A 19,987-nucleotide genomic window follows, 5' to 3' on the forward strand; every position below is an offset into this window, starting at 1 on the left:
GAAACCCCATCTCTACTAAAAATACAAAAATTAGCTGGGCATGGTGGCACGTGCCTGTAATCCTGGCTACTCAGGAGGCTGAGGCAGAAGAATCGCTTCACTTGAACCCAGGATGTCAGAGGTTGCAGTGAGCCGAAATCGTGCCACTGCACTCTAGCCTGTCCAGAGAGCGAGACTGTCTCCAAAGAAAAAAAAAAAAGGGCCAGGCATTGTGGCTCACACCTGTAATCCCACCACTTTGGGAGGCTGAGGTGGTGGATCATGAGGTCAGGAGTTCAAGCCCCGCCTGCCCAACATGGTGAAACACCATCTCTACTAAAAATACAAAAAAATAGGTGGTGTGGTTGCAGGCATCAGTAATCCCAGCTACTCAGAAGGCTAAGGCAGGAGAATTGTTTGAACCCAGGAGGCAGAGGTTGCAGTGAGCCAAGACTGCTCCACTGCACTCCAGCCTGGGTAACAGAGCAAGACTCTGTCTCAGACAAAAAGAAAAAAAAAGAAGGACTTGTCTCACTGGATGATGCCATCCTGCTAAGCAGAAGGAAGATAGTATCATGAGAACCACAAATGGAGGGCAGGTCACAGGAGCATTTCAACTCATTTTCATTTACAGAAAGCACCTCATTGGAACCATTTTTGCTGATCTGAAGGAAATGGAGTAATGTGGGCATTAATATATAAGCTGCTGGTGTAGGAACCACTCTTCTTTCTGCCAAGGTGCCCTGAAGTTGAGCATGGGGACCAAGTCCCAGAGCCTTCCAAATGCACCTCAAGACAAAGTTGCTCAGTAACAGCCATGTTGCCTGAGTGTGCTGAAGAACACACTGGAAGTCCATATTAAAAAGCTAGCAGGGGCCGGGTGTGTTGGCTCACACCTGTAATCCCAGCAATTTGGGAGGCTCACCTGCGAGGACTGCTTGAGGCCAGGAGTTCAAGACCAGCCTGGGCAACATAGTGAGACCCCATCTCTTTAAAAAAAAAAAAAAAGCCCGTATTTTATTTAAGTGTGTTCCCGTTTAACACAAGCACCCAGTTCTCTTGACTAGTTCTGATTCACAGCAGTGCTGGAGGCCAGAGGGCAGGAGCCCTGTAGCTCTGGCTGTGTGCGAATGAGTGGGGAGGGAAGCTGAGCAGATGCTACACCCAGCCTACTGCAGGGGCCTCACAGGCCCCAGCCCATCTGAGGTACTTGGGAGGCTTGTGACCTTCCTTTCCCACCTGGGGGCTCCTTGGATAGCGGGGGGCTTCCAGTTTGGAGGCTGAGATGCTGCATGCCAACCATGGGGCTGTTAGGGGATGGCCTTTTGTGCACCGTGTGGCCACTGCTGTAACCTGCCTCCTAATGTGGAGACAGGAAATAAACCTTCCCAATGATCAGCTTCTCCACTGCCCAAAAGCATGTATGTGGACAGCATGACTGGCTACCTCCCAGCCACAGGTACCCAGGAGTCTGAGGCATCTCCAAGGGTAGGCTCTGGAAATAACACATGCACATGGCCTTACAGCACAGGGGTGAGCTCCTGAGCCCAGGCCTCTGTGGGTCAGTGAGGGGACTGGATGTGGCTTGTACTGGAATACTGACTTGAAGATGTGGGCCTAGGTGAGGGAGAAGGATTGTTTGAGGCATGTCACATTCATTTCAACATTCACTAATGTCACATAAGGGCTAGGCCCTTGCTAGGAGCCAAGACTGCAAAGATAACAGTCCCTGCCTTTAAAACTCAGTATTTTAGGGGAGACAACCCATCTTTCCCGTCCTTGGTAAGAGAACCAGCATCCACCAGCAACCCAGTTGCTCAGGCTGAAATCCCAGAAGATATGCTTCATTTTTTCATTTCCTCATTCAACTAATCAACAAGTCCTATAAGCGTATTCCCAAGCACACTCAAATTTTACCATGTTCTAGCCAGGTGCTGTGGCTCACACCTATAATCCCAGCACTTTGGGAGGCCAAGGCAGGTGGATCACCCAAGGTCAGGAGTTCGAGACTAGCCTGACCAACATGGTGAAACCCCAACTCTACTAAAAAATACAAAAATTAGCTGGGCATGGTGGCGGGTGCCTGTAATCCCAGCTACTCAGGAAGCTGAGGCAGGAGAATCGCTTGAACCCGGGCGGTGGAAGTTGCAGTGAGCTGAGATCTCACCATTGCACTCCAGCCTGGGCAACAGAGCAAGACTCCATCTCAAAAAAAAAAAAAAAAAAAAAAAAAAAAAAATTCCACCATGTTCTTACATCTCCACTGCTATCTACCTGGACTTCACCTGGCTCCTGCCTCTCCCCCCACAGCCTCAGAGTTTCCCATGCACCCTCCCCTACTTCCAAGTAGCCTTGCCATGTGTCCTCCAACTTGCCTACCTGTTGCTCCCAAGGCTGCTTGGGCCTCTCCATCAGTTTTCTGGGGTTAGAGCCCATCTTCCAGCCTGGCTTCGTTTCTCATGACAGCACTTAGCACTCTTCTGGAATTTTGTGTTTGCATTTGTGTCTCACTGGAATGAAGGCCCCATGAGAGCAAGGAGCGAGTCTTGTTCATGGCCACATGTGCAAGGTGCAGGACAGGTCCTGTGACCACCACAATGCAACTTGAGACATGAAAGGATGTGTTGCCGGGGCCAGAACTTACGAATTCTAATACTGAGCAAAAAAAATAGAACCAGAGGCTGGGTGTAGCAGCTCACGCCTGGAATTCCAGCACTTTGGGAGGCCAAGGTGGGAGGATCACTTGAGTCCAGGAGTTCGAGGCTGCAGCGAGCCGAGATCTTACCACTGCACTCCAGCCTGGGTAATAGAGCAAGACTCTGTCTCTAAAAACGAAAAACAAAAACAACCAGACGAAAAGGCTCTCGCGTTGGGCTAAAAGAATACTATTAAATACATCTTGAGGCTGTCCCAGGACAGGGAAGGGATTAGCACTACGGTGGAGATGCGCGTAGGCCCAAGCAGACCTCAAATAAAGGTAAAGCTTTTTTTTTTTTTTTTTTTTGAGAGGGAGTCTCGCTCTGTCGCCCAGGCTGGAGTGCAGTGGCCGGATCTTAGCTCACTGCAAGCTCCGCCTCCCGGGTTCACGCCCATTCTCTGGCCTCAGCCTCCCGAGTAGCTGGGACTATAGGCGCCCGCCACCTCGCCCGGCTAGTTTTATTTTTTTATTTTTTTATTTTATTTTATTTTATTTTTTTTGAGACGGAGTCTTGCTCTGTCGCCCAGGCTGGAGTGCAGTGGCCGGATCTCAGCTCACTACAAGCTCCGCCTCCCGGGTTTACGCCATTCTCCTGCCTCAGCCTCCCGAGTAGCTGGGACTACAGGCGCCCGCCACCTCGCCCGGCTAATTTTTTGTATTTTTTAGTAGAGACGGGGTTTCACTGTGTTAGCCAGGATGGTCTCGATCTCCTGACCTCGTGATCCGCCCGTCTCGGCCTCCCAAAGTGCTGGGATTACAGGCGTGAGCCACCGCGCCCGGCCCTTTTTTTTTTTATTTCTTAGTAGAGACGGGGTTTCACCGTGTTAGCCAGGATGGTCTCGATCTCCTGACCTTGTGATCCACCCGTCTCGGCCTCCCAAAGTGCTGGGATTACAGGCTTGAGCCACCGCGCCCGGCCCCAGTGTAAAGCTTTTTATTCTCGTGGAAACACCTATGTACAATGAAGAAAATGTTTTTAAGCACCTAGCAAAGGATTCGGGACTCTGGTAATGAAGCCCCAAAACGACAAGAGTCGGTCGCGTACGGTAAAGCCAACAACAGGTACAAGCTCTAGTCCTCTTGGGGGCGTGGTGAGGAGGCGGCCCCTCCACGCACCACTCCCGGTGTGCGCATGCGCACAGCCTTACGCAGCGCATGCGCACGTGCACTCACCACGTCCATCCCAGACGTGCGGACCCGGGTGTCTGCAAGGCTCAGTGTCTGCAAGGCTTGGTGTCCGGACTCCTGCCCCCGACCCTGCGCGGGGACATGCGCACAAGCGCTCGCCCAGCCCACCCGGACGTGCCAGCCCACACGCACACGCGTGCGCACCTCCCCCCCCGCCGCGCCCCATCCGCGCTCAACCCCGCCTACACCTGCTCCGTGGCCTCCCCGGAGACGGTGAGCCAACCCCGGCAGCTCCACGGGGCCCCAGAGGCGCGGGCCCCTCGCCTTCGCTAGTCAACATGACTCAGCATCCTCGGTGGACTCGCCCCCCCGCCCCGAAACAGATGTCTAAAATCCATCGGCGTGGAAACGCCACTCCACGCCCCGCTCCCGACTCCTTCAGCTCAGGCCCCAGAACTGACCACCCCACCAATCCCCTGCCCCAGTCCCTCTGCCTTCTCTCCCATGACTACCTGTCCTCCAGGGCCTGCCTGATCCCTGTCCAGCGGCCCTGAAGTAAGGTCTGAGATGTCTAAATGCCCATACCTCAGTTTCCCCATCTTTAGAACGGGGCTCTTGTTTGCAACTGTGCCCGCCACAGCCTGCAGTAAGTGCTAGCTTCATCAATACTCAGTGGCAGTCAGTTACTTTTCCAGGGCTGCCTTATGCTTGAAATTAAATCTTTGCTATCCAGAGTAAGGACTGTCCCTGGACTTCCTAACTTGCCTCTGCTCTCAGGTGTACCCTCTGGTCCGCTCCTCTCTCGGGGCCAGATCATCTTGCAGGGGGCACATGAAGGTGTCTGGCTCTGCAGCATGCTCTCTTGGAATTTCTGGGCTAGGTTTCCTTTCGATTATCCTTGGTCAATCCCTGGTCCGGGGGCATGACCCCTCCCAGATTCACTGCCCCCAGGATCCTGGGGATTCTGAGCCCTAAGCTCTGCGATTTGCAGGACTTGGCTCAGCATATGGTAGTGATTGTAGTGATGGTGGTAGACAACAGAATATAAAATGACCTTATGGCCAGGCACAGTGACGCACACCTGTAATCCCAACACTTCGGGAGGCTGAGGCAGGAAAATCTCTTGAGGCCTGGAATTTGAGACCAGCCTGGGCAACATAGTGCAACTCAGTCTCTACAAATAATAATAAGAAGAAAATTAGCCGGGCAGGGTGGCTATGCCTGTCGTTCTAGCTACTCAGGAGACTGAGGTGAGAGAAGCGCTTGAGCCCAGAGTTCAAGGCTGCAGTGAGCTATGGTCATGCCACTGCACTCCAGCCTGGGTGACAGAGTGAGACCGTGTTTCAACTAATAAGACATAACTGGGATGATGAGCGGAGAAAGGGATTGCCTGCTTCTCCACTTCCTTTCCACTTTTTTCCTAGGACTGAAGAGGAACTGGCAGGCAGCACAGGGCTGTGATTAAGCACAGGGTTCAGGAAGGAACCAGGTAGCCTGGGTTGATTCTCTAGTTAAGAGCAGAGTGGCTTGTTTCACATTTCTTTCTTTCTTTTTTTTTTTTTGAGACAGGGTGTCACTCTGTCACCCAGACCAGAGTGCAGTGGCGTGATCTCGGCTCACTGCAACCTCCGCCACCCGGGTTCAAGTGATTCTCCTGCCTCAGCCTCCCTAGTAGCTGGGATTACAGGTGTCCGCCACCATGTCCGGCTAGTTTTTGTAATTTTAGTAGAGACAGGGTTTCGCCATGGTGGCCAGACTGGACTCAAACTCCTGGCTTCAAGTGATCTGCCCGCCTTGGCCTCCCAAAGTGTTGGGATTACAAGTGTGAGCCACCATACCCGGCCTCGTTTCACATTTCCTTTTTTTTTTTTTTTTGAGATGGAGTCTCGCTCTGTCGCCCAGGCTGGAGTGCAGTGGCATGATTCAGCTCACTGCAAGCTCCACCTCCCGGGTTCACACCATTCTCCTGCCTCAGCCTCCCGAGTAGCTGGGACTACAGGTGCCCAACACCACATCCGGCTAATTTTTTTCTATTTTTAGTAAAGACGGGGTTTCACCATGTTGCTCAGGCTGGTCTCGAACTCCTGACCTCGTGATCTGCCCGCCTCAGCCTCCAAAAGTGGTGGGATTACCGTGTGAGCCACCGCATCCGGCTTTGTTTCACATTTCTTAACCTCTCTGTTAAATGGGGTGGACAACAGGGTATCCTTCATAGGACTGCCATGAGGGATACATGGAAAGGATTTAGCATGGCACTCTGCACATAGTAAACCTGGCTAGAGTAGTGGCCATGTTAGTAGTATTGTAGTATGATGATGAATGGCTTTGGATTAGTAATGACCTTTCTTCGTACTTCTCTGTTTTCTCCCTGTAGCCACTGTGACTTACGGCCCACCTGATAGGAACCTAGTTTCCTGCTAACATAGAAAATCCAGGCTGGGCGTGGTGGCGCATGCCTGTAATCCCAGCACTTTGGGAGGCCGAGGTGGGTGGATTACCTTAGGTCAGGAGTTCGAGACCAGCCTGGCCAACATGGTGAAACCCCATCTCTACCAAAAATACGAATATTAGGCTGGGCGCAGTGGCTCATGCCTGTAATCCCAGCACTTTGGGAGGCTGAGGCAGACAGATCACGAGGTCAGGAGATAGAGACCATCCTGGTCAACATGGTGAAAACCCATCTCTACTAAAAATACAAAAATTAGTTGGGCATAGTGGCACATGCCTGTAATCTCAGCTACTCAGGAGGCTGAAGCAGGAGAATTGCTTGAACCAGGGAGTTGGAGGTTGCAGTGAGCCGAGATGGTGCCACTGCACTCTGGTCTGGTGACAGAGGGAGACTCCGTCTCAAAAAACAAAAACAAAAAAAACCAAAAATCAGCCTGGCGAGGTGGCGGGCGCCTGTAATCCCAGCTACTAGGGAGGCTGAGGCAAGAGAATTGCTTGAACCTGGGAGGCGGAGGTTGCAGGGAGGCAGAGGTTGCAGTGAGCTGAGATCGTGCCATTGCACTCTAGCCTGGGCAACAAGAGTGAAACTCTGTCTCAAAAAAAAAAAGGAAAAAAAAAAAAAACCAAAATCCATGTAACTTTGGAGTTTCAAAGTAAATGTGAAATCTGGAATAGTTGAAGCTTCCGGGAATCACAGAGGCCAAATTGCGAGAGGTGTACATTATGGAAGGTTAAAAGGTAGGGGAGGCTGGGCGCGGTGGCTCATGCCTGTAATCCCAGCACTTTGGGAGGCTGAGGCGGGTGGATCACGAGGTCAGGAGATCAACACCGTCCTGGCTAACACGGTGAAACCCTGTCTCTACTAAAAATGCAAAAAATTAGCCGGGCGTGGTGACGGGTGCCTGTAGTCTCAGCTACTTGGGAGGCTGAGGCAGGAGAATTGCTTGAACCAGGGAGGTGGAGGTTGCAGTGAGCCGAGATCGCACCACTGCACTCCAGCCTGGGGACAGAGCGAGACTCCATCCCAAACAAACAAACAAAAAAGAACTCCAGTAGAACAAATACCGTTCAGCACTACTAGGGTTGTGCTAGGTGTGGAAGCTCAGTGAAATCTTAGAGTTGACAATTCTTAGAGAAGGGCCATGTGGACGGGGCTGTTCCCTGGAAAGTGCTGTGACCACTCAGTGGCCACTCATTTCTTTCGTTGTTAGCCTTTCCCTATTTTCTTTTTTTTTTTCTTTTTTCTTTTTTAGACAAAGTCTTACTGTGTCACCCATGCTGTACACCCAAGGAGTACAGTGGTCGTAATCACTGCAGCCTCGAACTCCTGGACTCAAGTGATACTGCTGCCTTGGCCTCCCGAGTAGCTGGGACTCTACAGGTGTGCACCACCACATGCCCTGCTAATTTATTTTTAGTATTTTAGAAGCAGTGTTTTGCTATCTTCCCCAGGCTGGGCTTGAACTCCTGGTGTCAAGCCATCCCACCTCCCAAAGTGCTGGGATTGTAGGCAAGAGTGCCCAGCCCCAGAATTCTTACAATGACTTACAAGGTCTTATGTGATCTTGTTGCCTCCCTTTCACTCTCTGACCTCATCTTCTTTTTTTTTTTTTTTTTTTATTGAGATGGAGTCTCGCTCTGTTGCCCGGGCTGGAGTGCAGTGGCAGGATCTCAGCTCACTGCAAGCTCCGCCTCCCGGGTTCACACCATTCTCCTGCCTCAGCCTCCCAAGTAGCTGAGACTACAGGCGCCCGCCACCTCGCCCGGCTAGCTTTTTGTATTTTTTAGTAGAGACCGGGTTTCACCCTGTTAGCCAGGATGGTCTCGATCTCCTGACCTCGTGATCCGCCCGTCTGGGCCTCCCAAAGTGCTGGGATTACAGGCTTGAGCCACCGCGCCCGGCCTTTTTTTTTTGAGACGGAGTCTCACTCTGCCGCCCAGGCTGGAGTACAGTGGCTCACTGCAGTCTTCACCTGCCAGGTTCAAGTGCTTCTCCTGTCTCAGCCTCTCGAGTTAGCTGGGATTACACGCACGTGCCACCAGGCCCGGCTAATTTTTGCATTTTTTTTTTTTTTAGTAGAGACGAAGTTTCACCAAGTTGGCCAGGCTGGTCTCGAACTCCTGACCTCACGTGATCCGCCTGCCTCGGCCTCCCAAAGTGCTAAGATTACAGGCGTGAGCCACCGCGCCCGCCCCAGTAAGTTTCTTCTTAATTGCAACCCGGATTCTCAGCACCCTTTTCATCTTGCTTTTCCTCAATAGCCCTTACCAGCACCTGACACACATCATCTGTTGTACTTGCTTATTTGGCACATATGTATCCACAGCGCCTGGAACACTGCCTGTAACGTGGAAGGTGTTCGAGCTGTAGAGTTTTGTCGAATGAATGAATGAAGCCGACCAGCGCACAAGGAGTGCAGTGGCGCCATGGGTAGCTCTCTGCAGCCTCCAACTTCTGGGCTCCAGTGATCCCCGGGCTCTGCCCATCCCTCTCCACAGCCACTTCCGGGCAGAAGCCAGCGAAGCGGTGGCGCAAGCGGTAGGGAGAGAGGAGCTGAGGCCCCAGATCAGCGGCTGCGGGCAAGGTCGCTTAGCGGGCACCCGGCCTGGGTATCGGGGCGCGGGTCGGGGGCGGGGCCGGGGCCGGAGCTCAGGGGTGGGGCCGGAACGGGCGCCTGCGCCATAAAGGCCACCGCGCGCCCCCGCGCCTTGCTCGCTGCGCGCTGCCAGCGCTCCTTCCTCCTCGGCGCGCGTTCCAGTCCGCGTACCTTCTAGTCTCGCCATGGCCGCTCTCACCCGGGACCCCCAGTTCCAGAAGCTGCAGCAATGGTATCGCGAGCACGGCTCCGAGCTGAACCTGCGCCGCCTCTTCGATGCCGACAAGGATCGCTTCAACCACTTCAGGTGCGGGCGGGCCGGAGGCGGGGGCTGCCACGCGCGGCGCCCGGAGCCGGGCACGCGGGGATGGGGTCTGGAGGCCGGGGCAGTGGTGCCCGGGGACCCCCGCCCCCCACCTCCAGGCCACGGACTGGGGCCCAAGCCGAGGCCGCACTTCGTCCTTGGAGTCTCCTTGGAGTGCGTTCTTGGGGGCTTGCGGCCTCGCCGGGGGTCTCGGCGCCGTGTCTGCTTCGTCACGAGGAAAAACGGGCCTCTACATGGGGACGTTTCCCCTCCCCCACCCCGTGCAGCTCCGGCCATTTGAGCAGGGGCTCCTTTCGCAGTTGTGAGGAGAGGCCCTGGCTGACGCAGCAAGCGGGAAAGGGCTGTCCCTTTCCATCCGCTCCTGGCCACATGGGCTTGGGACCGTTTGCCGGGCGGGCAGCCCGGGCGTGGGGTTTGAGGGAGCTGGGTGGAAGGGTGGAGACGTCGGGCGTGATTCCTGCAGAAGAGACCTGTGCACGACCGGGAAGTGGGAAGGAGCATTGGAGGAAATCATGGGCCGGGGTGCGGCCGAGCGAGCTCTGATCACTGATGCTAGTGGAGGAGGGGCGGGGAGCGGCTGTGGCTCTGGGCTAGACGTCCCAGTGGCCATCCCTGTCATCTGGATGGGTGCTTGAGTAACTTACGGCAGAGAGTGGAAGCCCTGGGAGGGGGTGGTCCCCGCCTTCAGTCCAGGCTCCTCACCCAGGGTCTGCCTGCATCTAGGGTCTGTGAGGATGGCTTCTTTCTCTGTGCTGCTGTTGCAGATCATCCTGGTGGGCCAGCAGGTGACAGACATCACCACTGTGCTGGGTGGCCGTGGCCCTTGTGGGGCGTGGGTCAGGGAGGATGTTTCTTCTGGAAACAGCTCCTGCTCAGGACAGGTCTCCCACTAGGGTGACCAGGGTGTGGTCAGCAGCATCTCCATCTTTCTGCAGCCTGACCCTCAACACCAACCATGGGCATATCCTGCTGGATTACTCCAAGAACCTGGTGACGGAGGATGTGATGCGGATGCTGGTGGACCTGGTAATGTTCTGCTTAGGGAGGTGTAACTGGTAACTGACAGAGTGATGGGCAAGCTGGGCTCCTGGGTGTCCCCAGGACCTTGAGCATCTTGAGTTTTTCCTCTCATTCGACCTCGGTGACCTCCTCTGTGCAGGTGAGGCACCTGCCCTGGCTTAGGTTCTAAGCAGCATCCCGGGGACCCCAGTGTCTGATGTCTGAGTAGACCTTTCCCAGACAGTGGGAGAGGGAACCAGGCAGCAGCCATCTGTCTGTCTCATTGGGGACAGCACCAAGCCTTGTGTTTGGGGGCTGACACTTGGGGTGGTCAGTTTGGGCGGGACCAGGCCTCAGTATCGTATCTTCCTAGGCCAAGTCCAGGGGCGTGGAGGCCGCCCGGGAGCGGATGTTCAATGGTGAGAAGATCAACTACACCGAGGTGAGCAGGCCCCACATACCCTCTGGGGCCTCCTTCCTTCCCTTTGGGGTTTATCTGACTGTTAGCCGCATTACCCTGTGTCTTCACCCCTTCTCTTGGGCAATGCTTTTGCTTAATGAGGGGCCTGAAGGCCTTTTTCCTCCTGCTTTGTAGCAGGGCTTTAGGGTGTGTCTTCCACAAGATTGGCCGTCTAGGTTTGGTGAGCTCCTTGGAATGGTTCCCAGTGTCTGCCTGGGAGGAGGACATCACATACCCAGAGGGAGAGTTTCTCAAGGCTGACATTTTCTTGGAGAAGTTAACTCTAATATATCCTCGCTGCAAGTTTTAGTAGCGACAAGAAGAATCTTAATCACTAAAGACTTCAGCCTACTCAGGGCCGGGCGCGGTGGCTCAAGCCTGTAATCCCAGCACTTTGGGAGGCCGAGATGGGCGGATCACGAGGTCAGGAGATCAAGACCATCCTGGCTAACACGGTGAAACCCCGTCTCTACTAAAAATACAAAAAATTAGCCGGGCGTGGTGGCGGGCGCCTGTGGTCCCAGCTACTCGGAGGCTGAGGCGGGAGAATGGCGGGAACCCGGGAGGCGGAGCTTGCAGTGAGCCGAGATCGCACCACTGCACTCCAGCCTGGGAGACACAGCGAGACTCCGTCTCAAAAAAAAAAAAAAAAAAAAAAGACTTCAGCCTACTCAAGCAGTAGGAGTCAATAGGAAGCAGTGGAGAGGCCAGGCCTGGGGACCTCTGTTCCTGACTCAGTATGGGAGCCAAGCCTGGAGGTATAATGGACACTGAGCACCCACACTCTGTCCTCATGATGTCATTATCCTCCTCTTACATGGGAGGGGTCTGAGGTTCAGAGGTCACGTCCCTTATCTAAGATGTCGTAGCTGTAAGAGGCAAAGTGGAGATTCACACTCAACCTGTCTTGCATTGTGGGTCTAAGCTGAGAGAGGATGCAATCAAGGAAGGCCTCCTGGAGGAGTGCATTCACCTATAAAACGTGGGGCAGGAGTGGGGTGTGGCAGGGTGAGGGTGGGGTGGCATGAAACCTTCCACCTTAGCAAGCCTCTCACTGGGTTGGAATCCCAAGATGATCCTTTTCCTGCCCACCTAGGGTCTTTAGACCTTCCCTCAAGGACTCCTCTGCTGGCTTCAGGCCGTTTCACTCACGTAGCCGGGCCAACCGCCTGGCACCGGTCACAGACTTCAAGTCTGGTTTGGTTCCTGGCAGTTGGTAGTTAATCGGGCTGCTTGGTGAGGGAAGCTTGAGTTGCATACCTTGCTGCAAATCCAAGGAGCTGAGGACACTGCCTAAAAGGTGCCAGCAAACACCGTGGACACGCATTGGGAGGATGAGGTTACTTCAGGCTTAGTGAGCACTCATTTTTGGAAAGCGTTTATTTATTTATTTATTTATTTTGACATGGAGTCTCGCCCTGTCGCCCAGGCTGGAGTGCAGTGGTGCGATCTCGGCTCACTGCAACCTCTGTCTAATGGGTTCAGGCGATTCTCTGCCTCAGCTTCCCGAGTAGCTGGAAATACAGGTGTGTGCCACCCCACCTGGCTAATTTTTGTATTTTTAGTAGAGACAGGATGTCACCATGTTGCCCGGGCTGGTCTCGAATTCCTGACCTTAAGTTATCCACCCGCCTTGGCATCCCAGAGTTCTAGAATTACAGGCTTGAGCCATGACGCCCGGCTTCTGAAAGCATTTATTGCTTGTTTCTGACATGTGTTGTCCCCATTCTCTGCCTTTGCCCACTGTTGCTCTTTTCTCTCACTGTTCATGCCCTGAACACCTATGGCAGGCCCTCTGGGCCTGTCCTAGGCATGTATGGGTCCCGCCCCCATCTCCTCCCGACTGTCTGCAGCACATAAGTCCTTGGGGAGCTCCTACTCCTGTAAGCATACAGTGGGTTCTGGGAACAAGATCATGCTGCTAACAGAGACCTCAGGGCCTGCCTGTCTAGTGGATAGAGCTATGGTACCATGCCCAGCTGGGAGCATGGCTGCCTGGGGTTGAGGGGACAGTCTTTACACCCACCCTCATCCCCAGGGTCGAGCTGTGCTGCACGTGGCTCTTCGGAACCGGTCAAACACACCCATCCTGGTAGATGGCAAGGATGTGATGCCAGAGGTCAACAAGGTTCTGGACAAGATGAAGTCTTTCTGCCAGGTAAGTGGCTACTGGGCCGGACTCGCCCTTGGCCGTGTGTGAGTATATGGGAATCTGGGATCCCTGAGGGGCAACTTTTCCTCTCTTCTTGGAGGCAGGACTCAGGCTCTCACTGCAGCTTAAGGGAGGAGTTGCCTGTGTGATCGCTGACCCTGGGGGTTTTTGCTGAGGCCTGAATTTCTCCTGGCTCTGCTCTGAAGGAACCTACTGCTGGCAGAAGTGGGGGCAGTCTCCTTCCTGAATCACAGACACCTGTGGGCTCATGGTGACAAATGACAGAGGCTCGAAATGGAAAGTGGGGCCCTAAGGGGCCAGGCGCGGTGGCTCACGCCTGTAATCCCAGCACTTTGGGAGGCCGAGGCAGGCAGATCACGAGGTCAGGAGATCAAGACCATCCAGGCTAACATGATGAAACCCTGTCTCTACTAAAAATACAAAAAAATTAGCCGGGCGAGGTGGCGGGCCCCTGTGGTCCCAGCTACTCGGGAGGCTGAGGCAGGAGAATAGCATGAACCCGGGAGACAGAGCTTGCAGTGGGCAGAGATTGTGCCACTGTACTCCAGCCTGGGCAACAGAGCGAGACTCTGTCTCAAAAAAAAAAAAAAAAAAAAAAAAAAAAGACGTGAGGCACCCGAGAGACGGGCCAGTCAGGAAAGGAAGGAGCTTTTTCTTTTCTTTCTTTCTTTTTTTTTTTTTTTGAGATGGAGTCTCACTCTGTCGCCCAGACAGGAGTGCAGTGGTGCGATCTCAGCTCACTGCAACCTCTGCATCCTGGATTCAAGTGATTCTCCTGCCTCAGCCTCCCGAGTAGCTGGGATTACAATTATGCGCCACCCCGCCCAGCTAATTTTTATATTTTTAGTAGAGATGGGGTTTCACCATGTTGGCCAGGCTGGTCTCAAACCCCTGACCTCAGGTCATCTGCCCGCCTCAGCCTCCCAAAGTGCTAGAATTACAGGCGTGAGCCACTGCGCCTGGCTGGAAGGAGCTTTTTCTAACCTCTTTTGTCATACGCCCTTATCACCCAGTCTAGAAATAGATAAAACGTTGTAAAATTTCCTCAACCCTGGCTGGGTGTGGTGGGTGGCTCATGCCTGTGATCCCGGAACTTTGGGAGGCTGAGGCGAGCGGATCACTTGAGGTAAGGAATTTGAGACCAGCCTGGCCATCATGGTGAAACCCCATCTCCACTAAAAATACAAAAATTAGCCAAGTGTGGTGACACACACCTGTAATCCCAGCTACTTGGGAGGCTGAGGCAGGAGAATCACTTGAAGCTGGGAAGCAGAAGTTGCAGTCATCTGTGAGTGTGCCATTGCACTCTAGCCTGGACGACAGAGTGAGACTCTGTCAAAAAAAAAAAAAAAAAATTCCTCATCCCCATTCCCAGCTAACCCTCCAGAAGCAGCCTTTGTAACGTTTCCTGTAGCCAGGCGCAGCAGCTCATACTTCTAGTCCCAGCTATTCAGGAGGCTGAGGTGGGAGGATGGCTTGAGCCTGGGAAGTCGAGGCTGCAGTGAGCCATGGTGACACCAGTGCACTCCAGTCTGGACAACGGAGCAAGATCCTGTCTCAAAAAATAAATTTAAAAAATAGAAAAGTTTTCCTGTGAAGTCTTCCAGAAAGTTCCTGTGCACGTACACGTCTGTCATCTCCTCTTCGAAACATGTACACACGTGCACATGCACGCAGTTTGGTTTTCTCCCTGCTCTTCTGCCACTTATTTCCACCTGGAAGTATGTAAGCGGTGTCTGTGTGTCAGTGACAGTGCATGTAACATGCCTCCTTTTCCTTGTGTGTAGGGTGGTAGGGGTTGCCTCAGAGACCAGCTAAGTTTCCCCACATCAAGCACTTGCCTCAGTGTCTATCCCAGGGGTGATTCTGCAGGGGTGGGTTGGCAGACGTCCTCAAGCCTGGAGAATGAGGGTGATGCCGGTGTGTCTGTGTGGGCTATGCATGCGCCAAGGGTGATCATCCAAGCTCTTGCAGCTGTGATCATTTGCTGCTTGTCCTAGGAGCAGTGGTCTCCACATGTGGCTGGTCAACGTCCGGTTACTTTGGCCAAGAGCCACTTTCAGACCTGAAAATGGGCTGGGCACGTTGGCTCATGCCTGTAATCCTAGCACTCTGGGAGGCTGGGCAGTTGGATCATTTGAGGTCAGGAGTTTTGAGATCAATCAACATGGTGAAACGCCGTCTCTACTAAAAATACAAAAAGTTACCTGGGCATGGTGGCGAGCACCTGTAATATCAGCTACTGGGGAGTCTGAGGCAGGAGAATCTCTTGAGCCTGGGAGGCGGAGGTTGCAGTGAGCCAAGATCATAGTACTGCACTCCAGCCTAGGTGACGGAGTGAAACTCTGCCTCAAAACAAACAAACAAACAAACAAACAAACCCATCTCTTCAAAAAATAAATAAATTAGCCAGGCATGCTGGTGTGTCCCAGCTACTTGGGAGGCTGAGGTGGGAGGATTGCTTGAGCCCGGGAGGTTGAGGCAGCTCGGGTGACAGAGTGAGACGCTTCCCAGGGCAAGGAAGTTGTGGGGTCCTGATGGGAATCTGGATTTCCAGAATGTCATTTAGGGTGGTCAGTCCATGTGATGGGCTTTGGGCGTGCAGCAGGGCCTTTCCAGCCATGTGCTGTGAGTGGCAGAGCTGAAGTGCATTCAAAGCCTAGTGCTGTGTGATCGGGCTGGATGCGCTCAGCCATGCCACATGGCGAGGGTGGCACTGCACTGTTTGGGGTGCTGTTTCCAGGAAGGCCTTCCCTTAAAGCTGGCCACTGGAGTACCTGACTCAGGCTGATAGGGTATTTATAGTTCAAAAAAAGTTGCTGAATGGCAGCAATCCCCTGGTGAGGAACATTCCTCATGGCTGTGCTCTCCAAAGTTTGCCAAGATTGGGTGAAGACGTTCACTGTGACCTTGATTGTAGTGGCAAAACCTGAAACCAAGCTGTACTCATTTATATCAGGGGACTTACCAAGTAGAGTCAGCATATATTCATATACTGTCATCCTGGGCACCGTTAGGAATCAGGGAGCTACAGTTGGATTGACTTGCCATGCTGTTCAGGATGGACTGGGAAGTTGAAAAAGGAAGTTGCAGAATTGGTGGGTATGGTAAAGCCTCATTTGGTCAAATGAAAGCTGGATGTAATTGTAATAAAGATAGACACATTTGGCTGAGTGTGGTGGCTCACACCTGTAATCCCAGCACCTTGGGAGGCCAAGGTGGGTGGACCACGAGGTCAGGAGTTCAAGACCAGCCTGGCTAACATAGTGAAACTCCATCTCTGCTGAAAAAAAAATACAAAAAAGTTAGCCAGGCATGGCAGCGCGTGCCTGTAGTCCCAGCTACTCGGGAGGCTGAGGTGGGAGAATCACTTGAACCCGGGAGGGGGAGGTTGCGGTGAGCCAAAATCACGCCACTGCACTGCAACTTGGGCAACAGAGTAAGACTTTGTCTCAAAACTTAAAAAAAAAAAAAAAAAAGATACATTTTGCCTCTGGGATGCTTCATTATAACAAACCTTTGACAGTCAGGGAAGGAGACTTGCCTTTTTTTTTTTTTTTGAGACAGAGTCTCGCTCTGTCACCTGGGCTGGAGTGCAATGGTGTGGTCTCGGCTCACTCAACCTCTGCCTCCCAGGTTCAAGTGATTCTCCTGCCTCAGCCTCCCCAGTAGCTGGGATTATAGGCACACACCACCACGCCCGGCTAATTTTTGTATTTTTAGTAGAGACAGGGTTTCACCATGTTGGTCAGGCTGGTCTTGAACTCCTGATCTCAAGTGATCCACCCGCCTTGGCCTCCCAGAGTCCTGGGATTACAGGTATGAGCCACCACACCCAGCTGAGACTTGCTTTTGTAACCTCTTTTGTCATATGCCCGTGAGGGAGGGTTGAGAAGTTGAACAACTTATTTTATTTCTTTCTGTATTGATGGAAATTTTCCCATGGTATATTTAAAGAAAAAGTAGGGCCAGGCACAGTTGCTCACCTCTGTAATCCCAGCCCTTTGGGAGACAGAGGCAAGAGGATTGCTTGAGGCCAGTGGTATAATACCAGCCTGGGCAACATAACAAGACCTTGCCTTTAAAAAAAAAGTTAAAAGTTAGCCAGCTGTGGTAGTGTGCACCTATAGTCTTGGCTACTTAGGAGGCTGAGGCGGGAGAATTGCTTGAGCCCAGGAGTTTGAAGCTGCAGTGAGCTATGATCATACTCCTGCATTCCAGGCCGAGCAACAGAGCACGACCGTGTCTTTAAAACCTAAACCCAGAAAAGTGCAGTGGCTTGTGTGTAATCCCAGCATTTTGGAAGGGTGAATCAGATCACTACAGGCCAGGAGTTCAAGACTAGTTTGGGCAACATAGACCCTCTTTTTTTTTTTTTTTTTTCCTTGAGACAGAGTCTCGCTCTGTTACCCAGGCTGAAGCGCAGTGGCGCAATCTCGGCTCACTGCAAGTTCTGCCTCCCGGGTTCACGTCTTTCTCCTGCCTCAGCCTCCTGAGTAGCTGGGACTACAGGAGCCCGCCACCTCGCCCGGCTAATTTTTTGTATTTTTAGTAGAGACTGGATTTCACCATGTTAGCCAGGATGGTTTCCATCTCCTGACCTCGTGATCTGGCCACCTTGGCCTCCCAAAGTGCTGGGATTACAGACGTAAGCCACTGCGCCTGGCCATTTTTTTTTTTTTTTTTTTAGACAGAGTCTCTCTCTTTCGCCCAGACTGGAGTGCAATGGCCTGATCTTGGCTCACTGCACCCTCTGCCTCCTGGGTTCAAACAGTTCTCCTGCCTCAGCCTCCAGAGTAGCTGGGATTACAGGTGCCTGCCACCACACCCAGCTAATTTTTGTATTTTTAGTAGAGATGAAGTTTCACCATGTTGGCCAGGCTGGTCTCGAACTCCTGACCTCATAATCTGACCACTTCGGCCTCCCAAAGTGCTGGGATTACGGGCGTGAGCCACTGTGCCCAGCCTATTTTTGTTTTAATTTAAAAATAATAATTTATAATCTGGATGCTGTGGCTCACACCTGTAATCCTAGCACTTTGGGAGGCTGGGGTGGGTGGATCACTTCAGGTCGGGAGTTTGAGACCAGCCTGGCCCACATGGCGAAACCTGTCTCTACGAAAAATACAAACAAAATTAGCTGGGGGTGTGGCAGGCACCCGTAATTCCAGCTGCTCGGGAGACTGAGGCAGCAGTATCATTTGAACCCAGGAGGTGGAGGTTACTGAGAGCCGAGATAGCGCCACTGCACTCCAACCTGGGTGACAAAGCAAGACTCTATCACAAAAAATAATAATAATAATTATTATTATTTATAGCTGGGCATGGTGTTGCACGCCGGTAGTCCCAGTTACTTGGGAAGCTGAGGCAGGAGAATCGCTTGAACCCGGGAGATGGAGGTTGCAGTAAGCTGAGATCGCACCACTGTACTCCAGCCTGGGTGTCAGAGCAAGATTCTAAAAAAAAAAAAAAAAATTTAAAAGAAAAGAAAATTGCTGGATCTTATTAGTGTATACTAATTTTTTATTGATGTGTGACAAATTATTCCAAAATTTAGCAACTAGAAGCAACAATCACCATCTCTTTAGGTGGGGAATTTGCAGTGGCTGCGTTTGGAGTAGTGGCTCTGATCTTCTAAGATTGCAGTCAAGATGCTGGCTAAAGATGTGGTCATTTGAAGGCTTGATGGGGCCTGGAGGGTCTGCTTTGAAGATGGCTCACTAGCACAGCTGGCTTTGGGAGGCACAGACAGTTCAAGTGTCCTCATGACAACGCAGCTTATTTCTCCCAGAGTGAGTGATCCAATAGAGAGCAAGGCAGATGCCTGGAGGTCTTTTGTGACCTAATGTCAGGATTCACACTCTTTTTTAATTTTTTTTTTGAGATGGAGTTTCACTCTTGTCGCCCAGGCCAGAGTGCAATGGCGTGATCTTGGCTCACTGCAACCTCCGGTCTTGGGCTCAAGCGATTCTCCTGCCTTAGCCTCCTGAGTAACTGGGATTACAGGTACCCGCCACCATGCCTGCCCCCTTTTTTTTAAAATTATTTTTTTAGTAGAGATGGGGTTTCACCATTTTGGCCAGGTTGGTCTCGAACTCCTGATCTCAAGTGATCTGCCTGCTTCGCCCTCCCAAAATGCTGGGATTACAGGGTGAGCCACCACGCCCAGCTACACTCTTTCATTTCTATAATACCCTGTTGGTGTTACAGATCAGCCCTGGTCATTGTGGGAAGGGACTGCACCAGTGGGTTAATGCCAGGAGGCAAGGACCACTGGTCACCATCCCAGAAGGTGGGTGGCTATCGTAGTCCTGCTTCTGGCGCCTAGTGGTTGATTTGTGTTCTTTCCATACGCAAATACCCCACTCACTTTCTCCTAAGTCCATATCCTGTTACAGTATCAGAAGTCTAGAACCTCATCTTGTCAAGTACAGGTGTGGTAGTACCTGCATTTCCTTTAGTACAACTCGAGTATAGTTCCTTTCAATCTGAAGACATGTGAATTTAAAGAGACAAATTACCCCCAGACACCCAACATACAATGGCGAGGTGGGCATAGGATGACTGATATGTATGGGATAATTATTTTTTCTTTTCTTTCTTTCTTATTTTTTGAGATAGGGTCTCACTCTGTTGCCCAGGCTGGAGTGCAGTGGTGCGTGCAATCACCACTCACTGCAGCCTCGAACTCCTGGGCTCAAGCAATCCCCCACCTCAGCCTTCTGGGACTACAGGCACATGCCACCATGCTTGGTTACTTTTTTATTTTTTGTAGAGATGAGGTCATGCTATGTTGCCCAGGCTAGTTTTAAACTCTTGGGCTCAAGTGATCCTCCTGCCTCAGTTTCCCAGTAAGTGCTGGGATTATAAGCATGAGTCACTGAGTCATGCATATTTAGGTTTCTATTATGACAGCACTGTACTTTTGGTGCCAGAATCTGTATTAGTTATCTATCATTGTGTAACAAATGACGTGAAAACTTGGCTTAAAACAGCAATAAACTTTTTTTTTTTTTTTTGAGACAGTCTTGCTCTGTCGCCCAGGCTAGAGTGCAATGGCACAATCTTAGCTCACTACAACCTCCGCCTCCTGGGTTTCACCAATTCTCCTGTCTCAGCCTCCTGAGTAGCTGGGATTACAGGGGCACGCCACCATGCCCAGATAATTTTTGTATTTTTT

The 19,987-nt window shown here is 52.1% G+C and overlaps 1 protein-coding gene and 1 long non-coding RNA gene across 3 annotated transcripts in view; both read left to right on the forward strand.

The window, feature by feature from the left end:
• The first annotated feature begins 3,862 nt into the window (after window positions 1-3,862).
• Window positions 3,863-8,262, forward strand: LOC135968664 (uncharacterized). Its single transcript, XR_010583588.1, has 3 exons — window positions 3,863-4,078; window positions 7,507-7,634; window positions 8,234-8,262. It is a non-coding gene; the product is annotated as an uncharacterized lncRNA (long non-coding RNA).
• Window positions 8,263-8,748: 486 nt separating this feature from the next.
• GPI (glucose-6-phosphate isomerase) overlaps window positions 8,749-19,987 on the forward strand; it is a 48,550-nt gene continuing 37,311 nt past the window's right edge. The window contains exons 1-5 of one of the 2 annotated variants that reach the window (XM_065536425.1): window positions 8,749-8,792; window positions 9,029-9,157; window positions 10,111-10,201; window positions 10,548-10,616; window positions 12,673-12,792. In XM_065536425.1, coding sequence (XP_065392497.1) covers window positions 9,036-9,157; window positions 10,111-10,201; window positions 10,548-10,616; window positions 12,673-12,792 — 402 coding nt within the window. In that variant the 5' untranslated portion in view covers window positions 8,749-8,792; window positions 9,029-9,035. Of the gene's footprint in view, window positions 8,793-8,964; window positions 9,158-10,110; window positions 10,202-10,547; window positions 10,617-12,672; window positions 12,793-19,987 lie in introns of those variants that run through there. The other variant, XM_005588784.4, reaches the window with a different exon arrangement.

The sequence above is a fragment of the Macaca fascicularis genome, chromosome 19 (genome assembly GCF_037993035.2).
Source record: "Macaca fascicularis isolate 582-1 chromosome 19, T2T-MFA8v1.1".
Classification (NCBI taxonomy): Eukaryota; Metazoa; Chordata; class Mammalia; order Primates; family Cercopithecidae; genus Macaca; species Macaca fascicularis.